A 19,195-nucleotide genomic window follows, 5' to 3' on the forward strand; every position below is an offset into this window, starting at 1 on the left:
TGCAGGATGCTGCTTGGTGTAGTTGGAGACCAGCATTCATATTTCCATGGCTTTGTATTGGTTTGATGTTCAGTGGTGGTTATCTAACTCCTGTAGAAACGTGGGGATGTGTACACGTAACATCTCGAGGTTCTTGGGTGTGGGGTGGGGAGGGGGTCTGTGTAGTACTGTGCATTGCACCCACTGATAATGGAGAGGGGAAATCAGACCAGGGTGCTGCCTCTTTATATAGGGCTGGGAGCAAATAGGAATGGCTGTGGCATGGAGGAGGAGAACATGAGCCTTGGAGGGAGGAGGGATGTCTGGTTGGAGACATTTCAGTGAGGCTTTGAGCAGAATACTAGAATGGGTGTGTAAAAGTTGATGTTTCCCTCCAGGAGATCCCGCAGACACTGATTACACTGCCGTGGGCTGTGCCATCACTACCATATCTTCCAATCTAACGGAAATGTCCAAAGGGGTGAAGATGCTGGCTGCCCTGATGGACGATGATGTAGGAAGTGGACAAGACCTCCTGCGTGCTGCTAGAACATTGGCTGGTGCCGTGTCTGATCTGCTGAAGGCAGTCGAACCTTCGTCAGGGGAGGTGAGCTGGGGAATTGGTGTGGTGGGGTGGGGGGTGGGGGGAGGGGAGGGGGGTGGCGGTGGCGTGGAGGTCAGGGAGAAGGGCAGCAGGAAATGTTTCCTGTTGAACGTCTGTTCATCCTGCTTCGGAATCAAAAGGTTCAGAGACCAACATCAAGTTGGGAGAGTGGAATGGAATCTTCTGCCCACTGTGTGTGCGCTGGCTGATTGAAAGTGGAATCTATTCCATATAGGCCATCGCTCCTGTCCAAGTATTCATCCAATTCCCCTTTTGAAAGTTCTGATTCAATCTGCTTCTACCTCCATTTAAGGCAGTGTAAAATGGTTGTGTTGTGTGACTCAGTCACTGCACAGTGGGTGCAAACTCTTGCCGAACTCTTCAGAGCAGGGTATTGGGAATTATTGTGCTGTCCCTTCAACAGGGAGCTTCCCAGTGCATCGCGGTTGACACTGAGCCAGTTTCAAGCAGGTACATTTTATCTAAAGCGGGTGTGTGTTTTGCCCGCAGACACGGCAGACGGTGCTGACAGCAGCTGGAAGCATTGGGCAGGCCAGCGGTGACCTTCTGCGGCACATTGGAGAGAGCGAAATGGACGAGCGGTTTCAGGTAGGAAGAGGAGGCTGTTTGAACAGGAAGCCGTGCCGCTTTCTGTGGGGATGAAGGGGCACTGTCTGAGTGTTCCTGCTTCCTCGAGCAGGATCCCATCATATCTGCCGGCCCAAAACATGTTAGTTTTTGAAAAGTTTGAGTTTTTTCTGTCTCTCTGGTATCAGATTGCTTCATGTTCTACGTTTCATGTTTGGTCCAAAAGCTTCCAATCATTAGTTTAAATCTCACAGATTGAGAAATGTGAGGCATTGCCGTTATATGAGAATGTTAATTCTCGTTATTCTCATTGATAACCCATTAGTGAGGGAATGTTAATGCTGAATTTTCGGACACAGTAGCAATATTGCTGTGTTATGATTTAGCGATCATTGAAATTCCACATCTGCATTGTTGCTAAGACTGCCTGTTTCTACCTCCCTAACCTCACCCTGCTCTCCCCCTGCCTCTGTAACCTCACCCTGCTCTCCCCCTGCCTCTGTAACCTCACCCTGCTCTCCCCCTGCCTCTGTAACCTCACCCTGCTCTCCCCCTGCCTCTGTAACCTCACCCTGCTCTCCCCCTGCCTCCCTAATCTCACCCTGCTCTCCCCCTGCCTCTGTAACCTCACCCTGCTCTCCCCCTGCCTCCCTAACCTCACCCTGCTCTCCCCTGCCTCTGTAACCTCACCCTGCTCTCCCCCTGCCCCTGTAACCTCACTCTGCTCTCCCCCTGCCTCCCTAACCTCACCCTGCTCTCCCCCTGCCTCTGTAACCTCACCCTGCTCTCCCCCTGCCCCTGTAACCTCACCCTGCTCTCCCCCTGCCTCTGTAACCTCACCCTGCTCTCCCCCTGCCTCCCTAACCTCACCCTGCTCTCCCCCTGCCTCTGTAACCTCACCCTGCTCTCCCCCTGCCCCTGTAACCTCACCCTGCTCTCCCCCTGCCTCTGTAACCTCACCCTGCTCTCCCCCTGCCCCTGTAACCTCACCCTGCTCTCCCCCTGCCTCTGTAACCTCACCCTGCTCTCCCCCTGCCTCCCTAACCTCACCCTGCTCTCCCCCTGCCTCTGTAACCTCACCCTGCTCTCCCCCTGCCTCTGTAACCTCACCCTGCTCTCCCCCTGCCTCTGTAACCTCACCCTGCTCTCCCCCTGCCCCTGTAACCTCACCCTGCTCTCCCCCTGCCTCTGTAACCTCACCCTGCTCTCCCCCTGCCCCTGTAACCTCACCCTGCTCTCCCCCTACCCCTGTAACCTCACCCTGCTCTCCCCCTGCCTCCCTAACCTCACCCTGCTCTCCCCCTACCCCTGTAACCTCACCCTGCTCTCCCCCTACCCCTGTAACCTCACCCTGCTCTCCCCCTGCCTCTGTAACCTCACCCTGCTCTCCCCCTGCCCCTGTAACCTCACCCTGCTCTCCCCCTGCCTCTGTAACCTCACTCTGCTCTCCCCCTGCCCCTGTAACCTCACCCTGCTCTCCCCCTGCCCCTGTAACCTCACCCTGCTCTCCCCCTGCCCCTGTAACCTCACTCTGCCCTCCCCCTACCCCTGTAACCTCACCCTGCTCTCCTCCTGCTCTCAGCTGAAACCGTCATCTGGCCTTTTCTTAATTCCACCTCACTCCTGGGCGGCTTCCGATGTTCTACCCTGGGTAAAGGCCATGCTACTTTGTACCTATCCCATTCACCCATCACCCTGACTGGCTCACAGTTAAAGCAGTGCCTCTGTGTTAAAATCCTCGTCCTTACTTCCAAATTCCTCCATCGTCGCCGCCCTCCTGACCTTTAATCTCCTCCAACATCTCAGATATCTGTGCCCCTCCCCTGGAAGGTGAAGACCTAGTGTTATTATCGCTAGATTATCAATCCAGAAACTCCGCTAATGTTCTGGAGACCCGGGTTCGAATCCCGCCACGGTAGATGATGGAATTTGAATTCAATAAAAAGTTTCTGGAATTAACAATCTATTGATGACCATTAAACCATTGTCGATTGTCAGAAAAACCCACCTGGCCATTGATGTCCTTTCGGGAAGGAAATCTGCCTGGTTTGGCCTCCATGTGACTCCAGACTCACAGCAATGTGGTTGACTCTCAACTGCCCTCAGGCAACGAAGAATGGGCAATAAATGCTGGCCCAGCCAGCGACGCCCATGTCATAGCAGAGAATCATCGAATCCCCACAGTGCAGAAGGAGCCCATTCGGCCTATCTTGCCTGCATCTCAACAATCCCACTCAGGCCCTATCCCTGTAACCCCACGTATTTAACCTGTTAATCCCCGACACCTAAGGAGCAATTTATCATGGCCAAACAACCTAACCCACACATCTTTGGAGTGTGGGAGGAAACCGGAGCACCCGGAGGAAACCCACGGGGAGAACGTGCAAACTCCACACGGACAGTCAGCCGAGCCCGGAATTGAACCCGGATCCCTGGCGCTGTGAGGCAACAGTGCTAACCACTGTGCCACAGTGCAGTCCCACCAATGAATAAAAAATATTCTGGCCTCTTTTGCATTCTCGTTTGTAATCGCTGCACCATCGGTGAGTCTACCGTCAGGACCCTAAGCTGGGAAATTCTTCCCTGACCCTCTCCATTGTTACCGTCCCGACAGGCAGGCAGTCGAGGCTTGATCTGGAGTCTAGTTTGCAAGCCTGTATTCACAAAGATACATTACATATCACACACCTCAACTTTGTCAAGCCTACTTCCCTAAAGGACATTAGTGAACCAGGTGGGTTTTTCTGACAATTGACAATAATCGGGTGGGGTGAGACTATGGAGGGATTTGAAAGTAAGAACAAAGAACAGTATAGCACAGGGACAGGCCCTTCGGCCCTTCAAGCCTGCGCCGATCATGATGCCTGCCTAAACTAAAACCGTATGCACTTACACTGTCCGTATCCTTCCATTCCCACCCTGTTCCTGTATTCGTCTGGTTGCCCCTTAAATGCCGCTATCGTACCCGCTCCCACCACCTCCCCGGGCAGTGCGATCCAGACATTCATCACCCTCTGTGTAAAAAAAAAACTTGCCTCGCACATCTCTAAACTTTTCCCCACGCATCTTAAACCTGTGTCCCCGAGTACTTGACTCTTCCACCCTAGGAAACAGCACCTGACTATCCACTCTGTCCATGCCACTCATAATCTTGTAAACCTCTATCAGGTCACCCCTCAACCTCTGTCATTCCAGTGAGAACAAACCGAGTTTATCAAACCTCTCCTCATAGCTAATACCCTCCAGACCAGGCAACATCCTGGCAAACATCCTGGTTCATTAATGTCCTTTAGGGAAGGAAATCTGCCGTCCTTACCCGGTCTGGCCTACATGTAACTCCAGAGCCACAGCAATGTGGTTGACTCTCAACTACCCTTGGGCAATTAGGGATGGGCAATAAATGCTGGCCCAGCCAGCGACGCCCATGTCATAGCAGAGAATCATCGAATCCCCACAGGCCAGGCAAGGATGAGGATTTTAAGACAAAGGCACTGCTTTAACTGTGAGCCAGTCAGGGAGATGGGTGAATGGGATAGGTACAGAGTAGCATGGCCTTTCTGCTCCTATATCTACTCTTGAGTTAAAACAAATAAAGGGGACAAATTAAAAAAGATTGAGTCAACTAATAAAAGTGGATAACCCCGTGTTCAAGGAGCATTGTAACCAAAGAACAAAAACACCAAGGAAGTTTTTAAAAGTGTACAGGAAGATGTGGTCTCGGGGGTCAGTAAAGCACCCCAGTCCCAGCAGTGCCCGGCAGGTATGGAAGGCCTGTTCCTATGAAAAATCAATACACTGAATTAAACAAGCCATGGGATCAATCAAAATAACTGCCCCTTAAAGAGATACTGCATCAAACAAAAATAAGTTGCAAAGGAAAGATAAAACATGACATTGTGACTAAATGTCACAGAGGGAGGGGTTTATGGCGGCACGGTAACAGTAGTTAGCACTGCTGCTTCACAGCTCCAGGGACCCGGGTTCGATTCCCGGCTCGGGTCACTGTCTGTGTGGAGTTTGCACATTCTCCTCGTGTCTGCGTGGGTTTCCTCCCACACTCCAAAGATGTGCGGGTTAGATTGATTGGCCATGATAAAATTGCCCTTAGTGTCCTGAGATGCGTAGGTTAGAGGGATTAGTGGGTAAAATATGTAGGGGTATGGGGGTAGGACCTGGGTGGGATTGTGGTCGGTGCAGACTCGATGGGCCGAATGGCCTCTTTCTGTGCTGTAGGGTTTCTATGATCCTATGATTCTAAAGGAGTCGATAAATCACCCCAGTTTCCACGGTGCCCAGCAAGTGCGGATGGACTGCCCCCATGTACAGGCGCACAATTAAATCTCCAGTCAGCACCTGAATATAATAAAACAGCCAACTCGTGTCATCCATCTCCCAAGTTCACTGTCCTCCTTAAATCCTCTCTCTTTGGTCAGATATATTTTGACATCTGCCTGAATGTGGCTTCATTCCAAATTTTCCTTTCAAACCCATATGCCCCACATTAATGGGGGGGGGAGGGGGGGTGAGGGGTTTGAGGTCGGGGGATGGCAGGAGCTGAATAATTGGTTTCTCACCGGTGTAATGTGATGGGAGGAATGTGTGCTCCACCCGCCATGGGGGGGTCGCCTTTCCCACCAGAGGCTAGCGTGAAACCATTTTCAATCCTGTCAACGGGATGTAAATGAAGGCCCAGCCGGAATTCCCCCCCCCCCCCCCCCCCCTCCCATCCCGTCACCCCCAACGCCAGCGGGCTTTCACACCATTCCAGAACACGTTTGGATCAATGTGAGGTGCGAATGTCGGCACTTACCTCAGGAAGGCCTGGGGCAACCTTAGGATGGAGGCCTCCAGCAGCTGTGAACCCCAGAACGCCACATGCAGCATTGGCTGGAACATCAGTCTCTCCCTGCAGCTTCCAGGATGTGGATCTTTGAGGTGCTGGAGGGACTGTTGGACAGAGAGGGTCTGTGCTGGGGTTGTGGGGGGGGGTTGAGGGGGGGGAGGGAGCGTGTGGAGATTAGATCAGGATTAGAGGAATAACAAAGAGTTGGGATGGGTCTAGCAGCCTCGAGGGGAACGGGGGATGTTGGGGGCAGTAAGGGGAGGAGAGACATGGTGTAGGAGTCATGGATTGATGAGATAGTTTGGAGCAGGAGGGTGGGAAGGGCTGTGCTGGAGAGCGGGCAGCAAGGAGAGGGTTGTGCAGGTGTGAACGGGCATGGTGAGGGTGGGGGGAGGGGTTTATGGTGTCAGCTGATGAGTGCTATGGGGCATAAGGAGAGGATTGGTGATAGGAAGGGATAGTGAGGGTCGAAGGGAGCAGTGGGGGGGTGAGGGTTCAGCAGTGATGTTTGAAGGAGTGCTGAGTGTTTTTGGAGGGGATACAGGTGTGTAATAGTGGCAATGTTAGGGCTTTGCGACTGGTGAATGTGTAATCGTGATAATGCTAGGGCATTGGACAGGTGAGTGTGTAATAGTGAGCGGGTGAAATGGAAGGTTCAGTGTAGTCCTTACACATGGGTGACAAGGGCCCAGGCAAATACCTTCCCTCCCCTGTACAGGTATAATTCTGGGTGAGATAGACCCAACCTGGGATGTTCCTCTAAAGATGGGGACAGGCACTGATTTGAGGACTAAATCACAAATAAATTACAGCTGACCTGATTAAAGTGACATGGAATATATTTACAGGAAGTGTCATTAGATTTACAATCATGGTGCATCATGGGCCTGTGAAATCAAAGCGTCTCAACATTGTGCTCCCACCACTTCCCCAATGTGACCCCAGCATCTGCAGCAGGGATGGAGGCAGCATGCTGACCAGTTGTCCCTGTTGTCTTGGATTGTCTTCGCTGTCATTCTGACGTGGCCTTCAGAGTGCTGGCTTACTTTGTCCCACTGCGGGGAGGCTGCTCCGCCTGTGGTCACACAGGACGAGGGGGTCACAGGCAAGGTGGATTCCTCAAGACCCCCCAAATCTCAGTGCCAAATTCTGCTCTCTCACCCCCGGTGCCAAATTCTGCTCTCTAAACCCCGATGCCAAATTCTGCTCTCTAAACCCCGGTGCCAAATTCTACTCTCTAAACCCCGGTGCCAAATTCTGCTCTCTAACCCCCAGTGCCAAATTCTACTTTCTAACTTTCCTGTGAGGCACCTTGAATTATTTTATTACGCTAAAGACACTAATTAAGTACAAACTATTGTTAGTGCTCAGTGTTGTTGACTAGGAATCAGTAATTAGTGAGTGCTGATGCTAGGTAATTGTTAACTAGTAATTGGTTGTGGTTTATAATACAGTCATTGATTTCTGAGTTGAAATTTAAACCATTTAATATCTGCAGATTTAACTCCTTCCAACAGACAGCCAGTATTTAGAAACATAGAAACATAGAAAAATTACAGCACAATATAGGCCCTTCAGTCCACAAAGGTGTGCCGAATATGTCCCTACCTTAGCGATTACTAGGCTTACCTATAACCCTCTATCTTACTAAGTTCCATGTACTTATCTAAAAGCCTCTTAAAAGACCCTATTGAATCCGCCTCCACCACCGTTGCTGGCAGCCCATTCCACGCTCCCACCACCCTCTGAGTGAAAAACTTATCCCTGACATCTCCTCTGTACCTACTCCCCAGCACCTTAAACCTGTGTCCTCTTGTGGCAACCATTTCAGCCCTGGGAAAAAGCCTCTGACTATCCACTCGATCAATACCTCTCAACATCTTATACACCTCTATCAGGTCACCCCTCATCCTTCGGCTCTCCAAGGAGAAAAGGCCGAGCTCACTCAACCTATCCTCATAAGGCATGCTCCTCAACCCAGGCAACATCCTTGTAAATCTCCTCTGCACCCTTTCTATGGCTTCCACATCCTTCCTGTAATGTGGCGACCAGAACTGAGCACAGTACTCCAAGTGTGGTCTGACCAAGGTCTTATATAGCTGCAGCATTATCTCATGACTCCTCAACTCAATTCCTCGATTGATGAAGGCCAGTACACCATACGCCTTCTGAACCACAGCCTCAACCTGCACAGCTGCTTTGAGCGACCTATGAACTCGGACCCCAAGATCCTTCTGATCTTCCACTCTGCCAAGAGTCCTACCATTAATTTTATATTCCGCCATCCTATTTGACCAGCCAAAATGAACCACCTCACACTTATCTGGGTTGAACTCTATCTGCCACTTCTCCGCCCAGTCTTGCATCCTATCAATGTCTCGCTGCAACTTCTGACATCCCTTCACACTATCCACAGCACCTCCGACCTTTGTGTCATCAGCAAACTTACCAACCCATCCCTCCACTTCCTCATCCAGGGTCATTTATAAAAATCACAAAGAATAAGGGTCCCAGAACAGATCCCTGGGGCACTCCACTGGTGACCGACCTCCATGCAGAATATGACCCATCTATAACCACTCTTTGCCTTCTGTGGGCAGCCAGTTCTGGATCCACAAAGCAATGTCCCCTTGGATCCCATGCCCCCTCACTTTCTCAATAAGCCTTGCATGGGGCACCTTATCAAATGCCTTGCTGAAGTCCATATATACTACATCTACTGTTCTTCCTTCATCAATGTGTTTAGTCACATCCTCAAAAAATTCATTCAGGCTCGTAAGGCATGATCTGCCTTTGACAAAGCCATGCTGACTATTCTTAATCATATTATACCTCTCCAAATATTCATAAATCCTGCCTCTCAGGATCTTCTCCATCAACTTACCAACCACTGAGGTTAGACTCACTGGTCTATAATTTCCAGGGCCATCTCTACTCCCTTTCTTGAATAAAGGAACAACATCCGCAATCCTCCAATCCTCCGGAACCTCTCCCGTCTCCATTGATGACGCAAAGATCATCGCCAGAGGCTCAGGTATCTCCTCCCTCGCCTCCCACAGTAGCCTCGGGTACATCCCATCCGGTCCCGGCGACTTATCTAACTTGATGCTTTTCAGAAGCTTCAACACATCCTCTTTCTTAATATCTACATAATTCTATCATTTGTCTTTTCATTTTGATTTGATTTATTATTGTCACATGTATTAGTAAACAGTGAAAAGTATTGTTTCTTGCGCGCTATACAGACAAAGCATACCGCTCATAGAGAAGGAAATGAGAGAGTGCAGAATGTAGTGTTACAGTCATAGCTAGGGTGTAGAGAAAAATCAGCTTAATGCAAAGTAGGTCCATTCAAAAGTCTGACAGCAGCAGGAAAGAAGCTGTTCTTGAATCGGTTGGTACGTGACCTCAGACTTTTGTATCTTTTTCATGACAGAAGAAGGTGGAAGAGAGAATGTCCGGGGTGCGTGGGGTCCTTAATTATGCTGGCTGCTTTGCCGAGGCAGCGGGAAGTGTAGACAGAGTCAATGGATGGGAGGCTGGTTTGTGTGAATGTGTCAGGTGAGACAAGATGGAAAAGCAAATTGAAGCCAGCCTATTTCTGTATTGGGGTGAACTCTCATCAGTAATACTGAGCCACAGTGAACTCCTGTGGTAATACTGAGCCACAGTGGACGGTCAGTAATACTGAGCCACAGTGGATGGTCAGTAATACTGAGCCACAGTGGATGGTCAGTAATACTGAGCCACAGTGAACTCCTGTGGTAATACTGAGCCACAGTGGACGGTCAGTAATACTCAGCCACAGTGGATGGTCAGTAATACTGAGCCACAGTGAACTCCTGTGGTAATACTGAGCTACAGTGGACGGTCAGTAATACTCAGCCACAGTGGACAGTCAGTAATACTGAGCCGCGGGTGAATTCCTGTTGGTAATACTGAGCCACAGTGAACTCCTGTGGTAATACTGAGCTACAGTGGACGGTCAGTAATACTCAGCCACAGTGGACAGTCAGTAATACTGAGCCGCAGGTGAATTCCTGTCGGTAATACTGAGCCACCATCTTGTTGTCTCTCTCTCTCTGACAGGACGTGCTAATGAGCTTGGCCAAGGCCGTGGCGAACGCAGCCGCCATGTTGGTTCTCAAAGCAAAGAATGTGGCCCAGGTGGCTGAAGACACTGTCCTGCAAAACCGGGTGATTGCTGCAGCCACACAGTGTGCCCTCTCCACGTCCCAGCTGGTTGCCTGTGCAAAGGTGAGTGGAGGGCAGGAACTGGAGGAGGGATGATCCCAGGACTCGGCAATGGTTCCACAGGAACACTGCATCGGCCACCGAGCTCTGATTTTGCTCCAGTCTTTGTTGTGATTGCCCAGGGCTACAAATGCGTGTTGCAGTCGGCTCTTTTTCTCTGATTTCTGGATGCTCAGGCCGAGCCAGCCCAATTGGAATGGATGAAAGCCAAGTTGGGGGAAATCTCGGACCGTTTGCCAAGGGCCTGGAGCAACAGCCTAGATTGGCAGTGTTATTCGGGCAGGCTGGAATGGTGCTACTGGTGGAACTGGAAGGATTGCTCCCTCGTACGGGCTAAGGCACTCTTGTGAGGTTGGGTCACAGTACGGGGAGCTTTGCTGTCTATCTCATTGTGTTCTAACTGATCATGAGTGACTGATGTGACTCTATGGTTTCCTTTTCTCAAATATTACATTGTTCTTCATCACCTGCTGCTACTGATAGATAAATTCATTGAATGGTGGAGATTTTCAGGGCTATGGGAGCAAATACGTTAATGAAATTAATTGGGATAGTTCTTTCAAAGAGGTGGGATGTGGTGAATGGCCTGCTCTGTATTGTAAGATTGGCTGATATCTGATGAATTTGGGTAACTTGCGTTGAATGTAACTCGAGACGCATTGAAAGCCGTTTGCTTTGATGTTCCTCTGCCCCCCTGATGAGCGTCTCATGTGGTCTGATGCAGGTTGTCAGTCCAACCATCAGCTCCCCTGTGTGCCAGGAGCAGCTGGTCGAGGCGGGGAAGCTGGTAGACCGTTCGGTGGAGGGTTGTGTCAAAGCTTGCCAGGCAGCCACGGATGACACTGAGCTCCTGAAACAGGTCAGTGCTGCAGCCAGCGTGGTGAGCCAAGCCCTCAACGACCTCCTCCAGCATGTGCGTCAGTATGCCAGCCGAGGGGAGCCCATTGGACGCTACGACCAGGCTACTGACACCATCATGACCGTTACTGAGAGCATCTTCAGCTCAATGGGTGATGCAGGTACGTGGGAGCAGCTTCCAGAAGCATCCGCAATGTCGGAGAAAGAGATCTGAGCAAGAACGTTGAAGTGATTTCCAAACTTTTTGGACAAGGAGCCCCCGAACATTGATGGTTGGGTCTGGTTGCAGGCTGCATTGGAGGCCTGAGAAAGGCCCAGCTTTTCACAAGTGCTGAGTTTGTATCTGTCCCTCAGGACTGGGCTTCTGGTGTAACTTACCTAGCTTTCATACAATCATAGATCATCATAGAATCCCTACAGTGCAGAAGGAGACCATTTGGCTCATCGAGTCTGCACCGACCACAATCCCACCAAGGCCCTATTGCCGTGACCCCACATATTTACCCTGCTAATCCGTCTAACCTGTGCATCCTGGGAGGGGCAATTTAGCATGGCCAATGCACCTAACCTGCACATCTTTGGACTGTGGGAGGAAACCGGAGCACCTGAAGGAAACCCATGCAGACACGGGGAGAATGTGCAAACTCCACACAGACAGTGACACAAGCTGGGAATCGAACCCAGGTCCCTGGCGCTGTGAGGCAGCAGTGCTAACCACTGTGCCACCGTGTCCCCGGGAATCCAACCCAGGTCCCTGGCGCTGTGAGGCAGCAGTGCTAACCACTGTGCCACCGTGCCCCCCCGGGAATCCAACCCAGGTCCCTGGCGCTGTGAGGCAGCAGTGCTAACCACTGTGTTGCCATGTCGCACGTGTGAGGCGAGGGTTTCTATCGAAAGATTCAGCCTCAATCCTATCAATAAATGCTGCAGATGGTGGAATTCTGAAATATAAACTGAAAATACTCAGGGGAGAGAAACAGGGGGAACAATTGAGGCCATTGACCTGAGAAGTATTTTTTTTAAATAAAGGGTCATTGAAGATTGGGGAGGTTTCAGCATTCATCATTTTGACCACTGTCCCAATCCACCTCCAGCAATAACTGGAGGCGGGAAAGTTTAATTAGAATAATCTAGTCGCTTTCAAAGTGGCTAACACTTGGCTGACCTTTCTACAGGACAGTGCTATCTCAATTTGATGGGGCAAAATCCCGTGTCCTGCTGTATTTAGAAACTATTAAAGTCTTTGGTAAAGTGGGAGGAACTCCATGTCAAAGATGGGTGTGGATGGCCACAAGAGGATAATTAGGAATCCTCTTGGGGTCTTTTCTGTGGGAATATCTTGGATTCAGCATCCCAACGGACCAGATTGGAAGGCAATGTGAATCCAGGAGGGGGTGGCTGAGTCACTGTAACCCTGGGTGGTGTTGAACAAGGGGTCATGGTGTTTTCTGGAGACAATGCAGCAGCTCATCAGCAACCATGAGGGGGCGGTGTGGTTAACACATGGGTTGTTCACATGGTTTGGAAGTGGTGAGCTCCATGGGTTTGATTGGTTGGGGAGAGTTGAGTGAGTGACTTGCCGTCTGTGACCCACAGGTGAGATGGTGCGGCAGGCTCGAGTCCTCGCCCAGGCCACCTCGGATTTGGTGAATGCCATGAGATCGGATGCAGAGGCGGAGAGCGATGTGGATAACTCGAAGAAGCTGCTTGCCGCTGCCAAACTCCTGGCCGATTCCACAGCGAGAATGGTGGAGGCTGCAAAGGTATTGAATACTCTTCTGTCTGTATTTCCTTTATTTAACTCTTTCCTGTCTGTTTAAAAACCTTATGTCCTGAGTGAGTGGGAAACCTGGTGAGTCCATGTCTTTTGCCAAGTTTTATTCCCGTGACAAAGCGAATTGATATCCTGGCTCAGACTCATGTGGACTCTTTACCCCAGGCTTGACAGTCCCAACACCTCCAGCTGATCTGCCACATTCTGTGAAACTCGGCTACCCCTATCCGAACCCTCATTGAGTCCCATTGTTCCATCACCCTGCGCTCACTGATCTACACTGGCTCCTGGCACAGCAACATCTTTAGTTGAAAGTTCTCATCCTGAATTTGAAATGCCTCCATGGCCTCAACCCTCCCCGATCTCTGCGCTCCTCGAATTCTGGCTTATGGAGAGTTCCCTGTTTTAATCACCCCGCCAGTGGTGGCCGTGTTTTCAATTGCCTGGGCCCCAAGCTCTGGAATTTTCTCCCTCAACCTCTCTGTGAATGGTACGTCAGTTATATTGGCAGGATACACTGGCGAAGGGCATTGTTTCATTTGGGCACAAATAATAAGGGACAGTGGGAATACCGGGTTGTGAGGGAGGAGCGCTCCACACTGTCTGTGTGGAGTCTGCACGTTCTCCCCGTGTCTGCGTGGGTTTCCTCCGGGTGCTCCGGTTTCCTCCCACAGTCCAAAGATGTGCAGGTTAGGTTGATTGGCCATGCTAAAAAAAATCCCTTAGTGTCCTGGGATGCGTAGGTTAGAGGGATTAGCGGGTAAATATGTAGGGAAAAGGGGGGTAGGGTCTGGGTGGGATTGTGGTCGGTGCAGACTCAATGGGCCGAATGGCCTCCTTCTGCATTGTAGGGTTTCTATGAAATGCGGGCAATTGGGATTAGTTTAGAGGTTTAAAAAAAAAGGGTGGCGTGGACAAGTTGGGCTGAAGGGCCTGTTTCCATGCTGTAAATCTCTATGACTCTATGACTCAATCCACCTAACACTCTTTGCACTGTGGGAGGAAACCGGAGCACCCGGAGGAAACCCACGCAGACACGGGGAGAACATGCAAACTCCACACAGACAGTGACCCAAGGCCGGAATTGAACCTGGGTCCCTGGCGCTGTGAGGCAGCAGTGCTAACCACTGTGCTACCGTGTCATTGAGGCGTGGCTGGGTGAGCATCAATCCTCATGATGTTTCTCAGTGTTTCTGCCCTGTGTTAAGTGTGGTTGACCTTGGGTTGGTGAACAGCGAGTTTTCAGTCTCCTACAGAACTGCATGCTGGGAATGTATCTCCTCAGTGCTGTTGGTGAAGATGTGCAGCTGTCTCTGAAGTTGGACCTCACTAAGTCTCCTGATCCAATCAAAAGCAGCCATTTCAAAACTAAAGACAAAACTCTGTCAGGCTAAAAAATACAATTCAAAGGCCAGATGACTTATTTTCCAAATTTGACTGAGTACATGTGACACTAGACCTGCAAAGTCAGAGTGTGTCAGCTTAAAGCCCAAGGCAACGTTTGAAATTGAATTCAATAAATCTGCAATGAATGGGCTGGCTGGCGCTCAGAAAAATAACCTTGAAATCTGCTGGATTGGCGCAAAAATTAGTTTACTCCATGTTCTGAAGAAGAGAAGGCAGGAGAAGCTGTCACCCTATCGGCTGGCCAATGCCTGACTCTTGGTGCCCCTCCCAGCCCTCCCCGGGGAGCAGGAGATTGGCACCATGTTCAACATATCCAACAAATTGGGGTGGCACAGTGGTTAGCACTGCTGCCTCACAGTGCCAGGGGCCCGGGTTCAATTCCCGGCTTGGGTCACTGTCTGTGTGGAATTTGCACATTCTCCCCGTGTCTGTGTGGGTTTCCTCCGAGTGCTCCAGTTTCCTACCACAGTCCAAAGATGTGCGGGTTAGGTGGATTGGCCATGCTAAATTGCCCCTTAGTGTCAGGAGGACTAGCCAGGGTAAACACATGGGGTTATGGGGATGGAGCCTGTGTGGGATTGTTGTCAGTGCAGGCTCAATGGTCTGAATGGCCTCCTTCTGCACTGTAGGGATTCTATGGAATTCCGAGTCAAAACTGAACGTTGATTACAGATTTTCTGCGATTCTTATCTGTCAGATTTAGAAAGATGTCAGGGATGATTTCTGCAGTAAATCTTTGAAATTCCCCCCCCCGGCACCTGATTAAGAGCTGTCACTGCTCATTCCATTTAGGATACAGCAGACCCTATTGCAGTCGATTGAATAATAAATGAGGGAACTGTGGGACCAGATGTGAGGTTGGTTAAAGCATCACTGCTTCTGTTGTTCAGGAGGCTTTTGAACATCTGGATGAGTGACAGATGTGCGGTGCTTTCTGCGATGGGTAGCAAACAGAGAGACAGTCTGACAGTCGTTAGGGTGTGACGATTGGAGAGACTGACTGAATCATTTGCCTTGAGCTGAATTCTTTAATTAGTGCTGATATTTGAACCGCTCCTATTGCGAAGCCTCTGGTATAAAAAGGGTAATTTAAAAGAAAGAGATCTCATCAGAAGCTGCAGTTTGGAATGTAGATGGGATGGGCATGTCCCCCTCCGGTGCTGTCCCACCTGCAGCCTCACCCCACTTACAGGCTGCCCTTCAGGGAATGTTCATCAGTGCTCATTTCTCTCACTCATACCTGCTGAGCGACTGCTGGGTTGCAGCTGCTCTCAAACTCATTCTTCATCACAGCACCATTTGACAGTGGGGAGGCCATTCAGCCCCTTCACGCCTGCTCTCTGATTCAATCGGATCATGGTTGAGCTGTACCACAACTGACTCCATATCCCTCAATCTAACAAAACAATCTCCTGACCGCATTCTTACAAGCTCCAATTCTCGGCCCTGCTGGAGAAAAGGATTCCGATTCCCATTGCGCATTGTGTGCTTTCAATCCTGATTGGTCAAGTTCTAGAATCACAGAATCCCCACAGTGCAGAAGGAGGCCATTCAGCCCATCGAGTCTGCACCGACAACAATCCCACCAGGTCCTATCCTCATAACCCCACATATTTTTACCCCCGTAACCCCACATATTTACCCTGCTAATCCTTCTAACCTACACATTCTGGGACACGAAGGGGCAATTTAGAATCTTAGAAACCCTACAGCACAGAAAGAGGCCATTCGGTCCATCGAGTCTGCACCGACAACAATCCCAGCAGGTCCTATCCCCGCAACCTCAAGTATTTACCCTGCTAATCCCCCTGACACCAAGGAGCAATTTATCATGCCCAATCAACCTAACCTGGACTTCTTTGGACTTCTGAGTTTAAGATTGTTATATATTTAAGTGGTTGGATGATTGCTTTAAGAGCTGGTCACATGATTTGATGGTTATGTCATTGAGGTGTTTCATAGGCTCCTGTTTTAATTTTATAGCCCCTGCAGCGAATCTGTGTTGTTATTTCGTGTGCAAAACACATCATCTTCTTCTTTGTTTAAAACCCACAACCTCTAACATAGTTCAGACATGATAAAGATGAAAGCAAAATATGCATCTGCTGGAAATGTGAAATTAAAGCCAGACCGAAAACGTGAATTCCATTTCTCTCCACAGATGTTGCCCGGCCTACTGAATAATAGCAGAATTCTCTGTTCTTAATTACTGACTTTAAGGCCATGCTCCATTGCTCTTAATCCTCCCCCCAATTGAAATAGTTTCTCTGTGCCGACCCTGTCAAATCCTTTTGATAATGGAAACATCTCGATGGAATTGTCCCTTGCCCTCCTGAACTCGACAGATAAGATGCCAGGTTGTGCTCTTTGTCTACACCACCCTGCCAACGCACCCCCCCCCCCCTCCCCAGCCTGAGGCAGCATGCTGAAGGCCTGAAGCCTATTCACCACGGCAACAAGCTGCATTCATTTAGCACCTTGAACATAGGAAAACCAAGTTCCTTCACCAAAGCAATAATCAGACACAGAGCCACATGGGATGGTAGGCCACATGCTTTGGTTATATGGTTATTTCATTTCTTTGTGTGTGTCAAGGCCAGCACGTTTTTGCCCATCCTCAATTGTCCTTTGAGAAAGTGAGCCACTTTACCAAAAAAGTAGGTTAGAAGGAGCATCTCAAAACCAGAGAGTGTGGGGAGGTTTAGGGAAGGAATTCCATTGCATAGGGCCCAGGCCACCAGTGCTGGAACAATGCTAATTGGTTTTGATTTGATTTATTATTGTCACATGTATTGGTATACAGTGAAAAGTATTACTTCATGGAGGAGATGTTGTTGCCTATCCTTACGGACTGTGGTCTGTGAGTTAGGAAGTTGAGGATCCAGTTGCAGAGGGAGGAGCCAAGCCCCAGAAGTTTGGAGATGAATCGCATAGAAATAATGGTGTTGAAAGCTGAGCTGCAGTCTGTAATTGGGATTGGCCAGAATTAGAGGAGTTCAGAGATCTGAGAGTGTTGTGGGGCTGGAGGAGATTACAGAGATAGGCGATGGGTGGGGCTGGAGAAGATTACAGAGATAGGGAATGGATGGGGGCTGGAGAAGATTACAGAGATGGGGAATGGATGGGGGCTGGAGGAAATTACAGAGATGGGGAATGGATGGGGGCTGGAGAAGATTACAGAGATAGGGAATGGATGGGGGCTGGAGAAGATTACAGAGATAGGGAATGGGTGGGAGCGAGAGGAGATTACAGAGATGGGGAATGGGTGGGGGTTGGAGGAGATTACAGAGATAGGGAATGGGTGGGGGTTGGAGGTGATTACAGAGAGGGAATGGATGGGAGCGAGAGGAGATTACAGAGATAGGGAATGGGTGGGAGCGAGAGGAGATTACAGAGATAGGGAATGGGTGGGAGCGAGAGGAGATTACAGAGATAGGGAATGGGTGGGAGCGAGAGGAGATTACAGAGATAGGGAATGGGTGGGGGTTGGAGGAGATTACAGAGATGGGGAATAAGTGGGGACTGGAGGAGATTACAGAGATAGGGAATGGGTGGAGGCTGGAGGAGATTACAGAGATAGGGAATGGAGAGGCCATGGAGGGATTTAAACGCAACGCTGGGAATTTCAAACTTCCATGCGCACCACTTTATTTCTGATCTGTTACCCTCAACCCCTCCCCCAACCCAAGCTACCACTAAGAGCTGTGTTTGTCTGTGAATATCAGAAATCCGATGAGGCTGTGATGGACAATGTGAGCAATGCAACCGGAACACCAGAGTCCCGACTAAGCTCGGGGTGGAATGAGAAATTCCACATCTACAGGGAAGCCTGGGAAAAGAAAGCTTGTGTATGAATTATACAGGAAACCATCACCTCCCACCAAAATGGTGACTAAGGCTTCATAGAATCCCTACAGTGCAGAAGGAGGCCATTCGGCCCATCGAGCCGGATCTGACAACAATCCCACCCAGGCCCTATTCCGGTAACCCCACGTATTTAATCTGCTAATCCCCCTGACACCAAGGGACAATTTGGCATGGCCAATCAAGGCCAATCAACCTAACCTGCACATGTAAATGGCAGAACCCTTAAGAGTATTGATAGGCAGAAGGATCTGGGTGTACAGGTACACAGGTCACTGAAAGTGGCAATGCAGGTGGAGAAGGTAGTCAAGAAGGCTTATGGCATGCTTGCCTCCATCGGCCAGGGCAATGAGTTTAAAAATTAACAAGTCATGTTGCAGCTTTATGGAACCTGAGTGAGGCTGCACTTGGAATATAACGTTCAATTCTGGTTGCCACGCTACCAGAAGGATGTGGAGGCTTTGGAGGGGGTACAGAAAAGATTTACCATGATGTTGGGGCGGCACGGTAGCACAGCTCCAGGGACCTGGGTTCAATTCCCAGCTTGGGTCACTGTCTGTGTGGAGTTTGCACATTCTCCCCGTGTCTGCATGGGTTTCCTCCGGGTGCTCCGGTTTCCTCCCACAGTCCAAAGATGTGCGAGTTAGGTTGATTGGCCGTGCTAAAAATTGCCCTTAAGTGTCCTGAGATGCGTAGGTTAGAGGGATTAGCGGGTAAATATGTAGGGATATGGGGATAGGGCCTGGGTGGGATTGTGGTCAGTGCAGACTCGATGGGCCGAATGGCCTCTTTCTGTACTGTAGGGTTTCTATGATTTCTATGATGTTGCCTGGTATGGAAGGCATTAGCTATGAGGAGAGGTTGGAGAAACTTGGTTTGTTCTCACTGGAGCAACGGAGGTTGAGGGGCGACCTGATAGAAATCTACAAGATTATGAGGGGCATGGACAGAGTGGATAGTCAGAAGCTTTTTCCCAGGGTGGAAGAGTCAATTACCAGGGGGCATAGGTTTAAGCTGCGAGGGG

General features: G+C 49.9%; 1 protein-coding gene across 7 annotated transcripts in view; it reads left to right on the forward strand.

The window, feature by feature from the left end:
• The window catches only part of LOC144480588 (talin-2), a 410,923-nt gene that overhangs the window by 228,882 nt on the left and 162,846 nt on the right, over positions 1-19,195 (forward strand). For 6 of the 7 annotated variants that reach the window (XM_078200210.1, XM_078200214.1, XM_078200211.1 and 3 more), the window contains 5 exons: positions 378-586; positions 1,094-1,192; positions 10,104-10,271; positions 10,993-11,287; positions 12,723-12,889. In XM_078200210.1, coding sequence (XP_078056336.1) covers positions 378-586; positions 1,094-1,192; positions 10,104-10,271; positions 10,993-11,287; positions 12,723-12,889 — 938 coding nt within the window. The remainder of the gene's footprint in view (positions 1-377; positions 587-1,093; positions 1,193-10,103; positions 10,272-10,992; positions 11,288-12,722; positions 12,890-19,195) is intronic. The other variant, XM_078200216.1, reaches the window with a different exon arrangement.

The sequence above is a fragment of the Mustelus asterias genome, chromosome 29 (assembly GCF_964213995.1).
Source record: "Mustelus asterias chromosome 29, sMusAst1.hap1.1, whole genome shotgun sequence".
Lineage (NCBI taxonomy): Eukaryota > Metazoa > Chordata > Chondrichthyes > Carcharhiniformes > Triakidae > Mustelus > Mustelus asterias.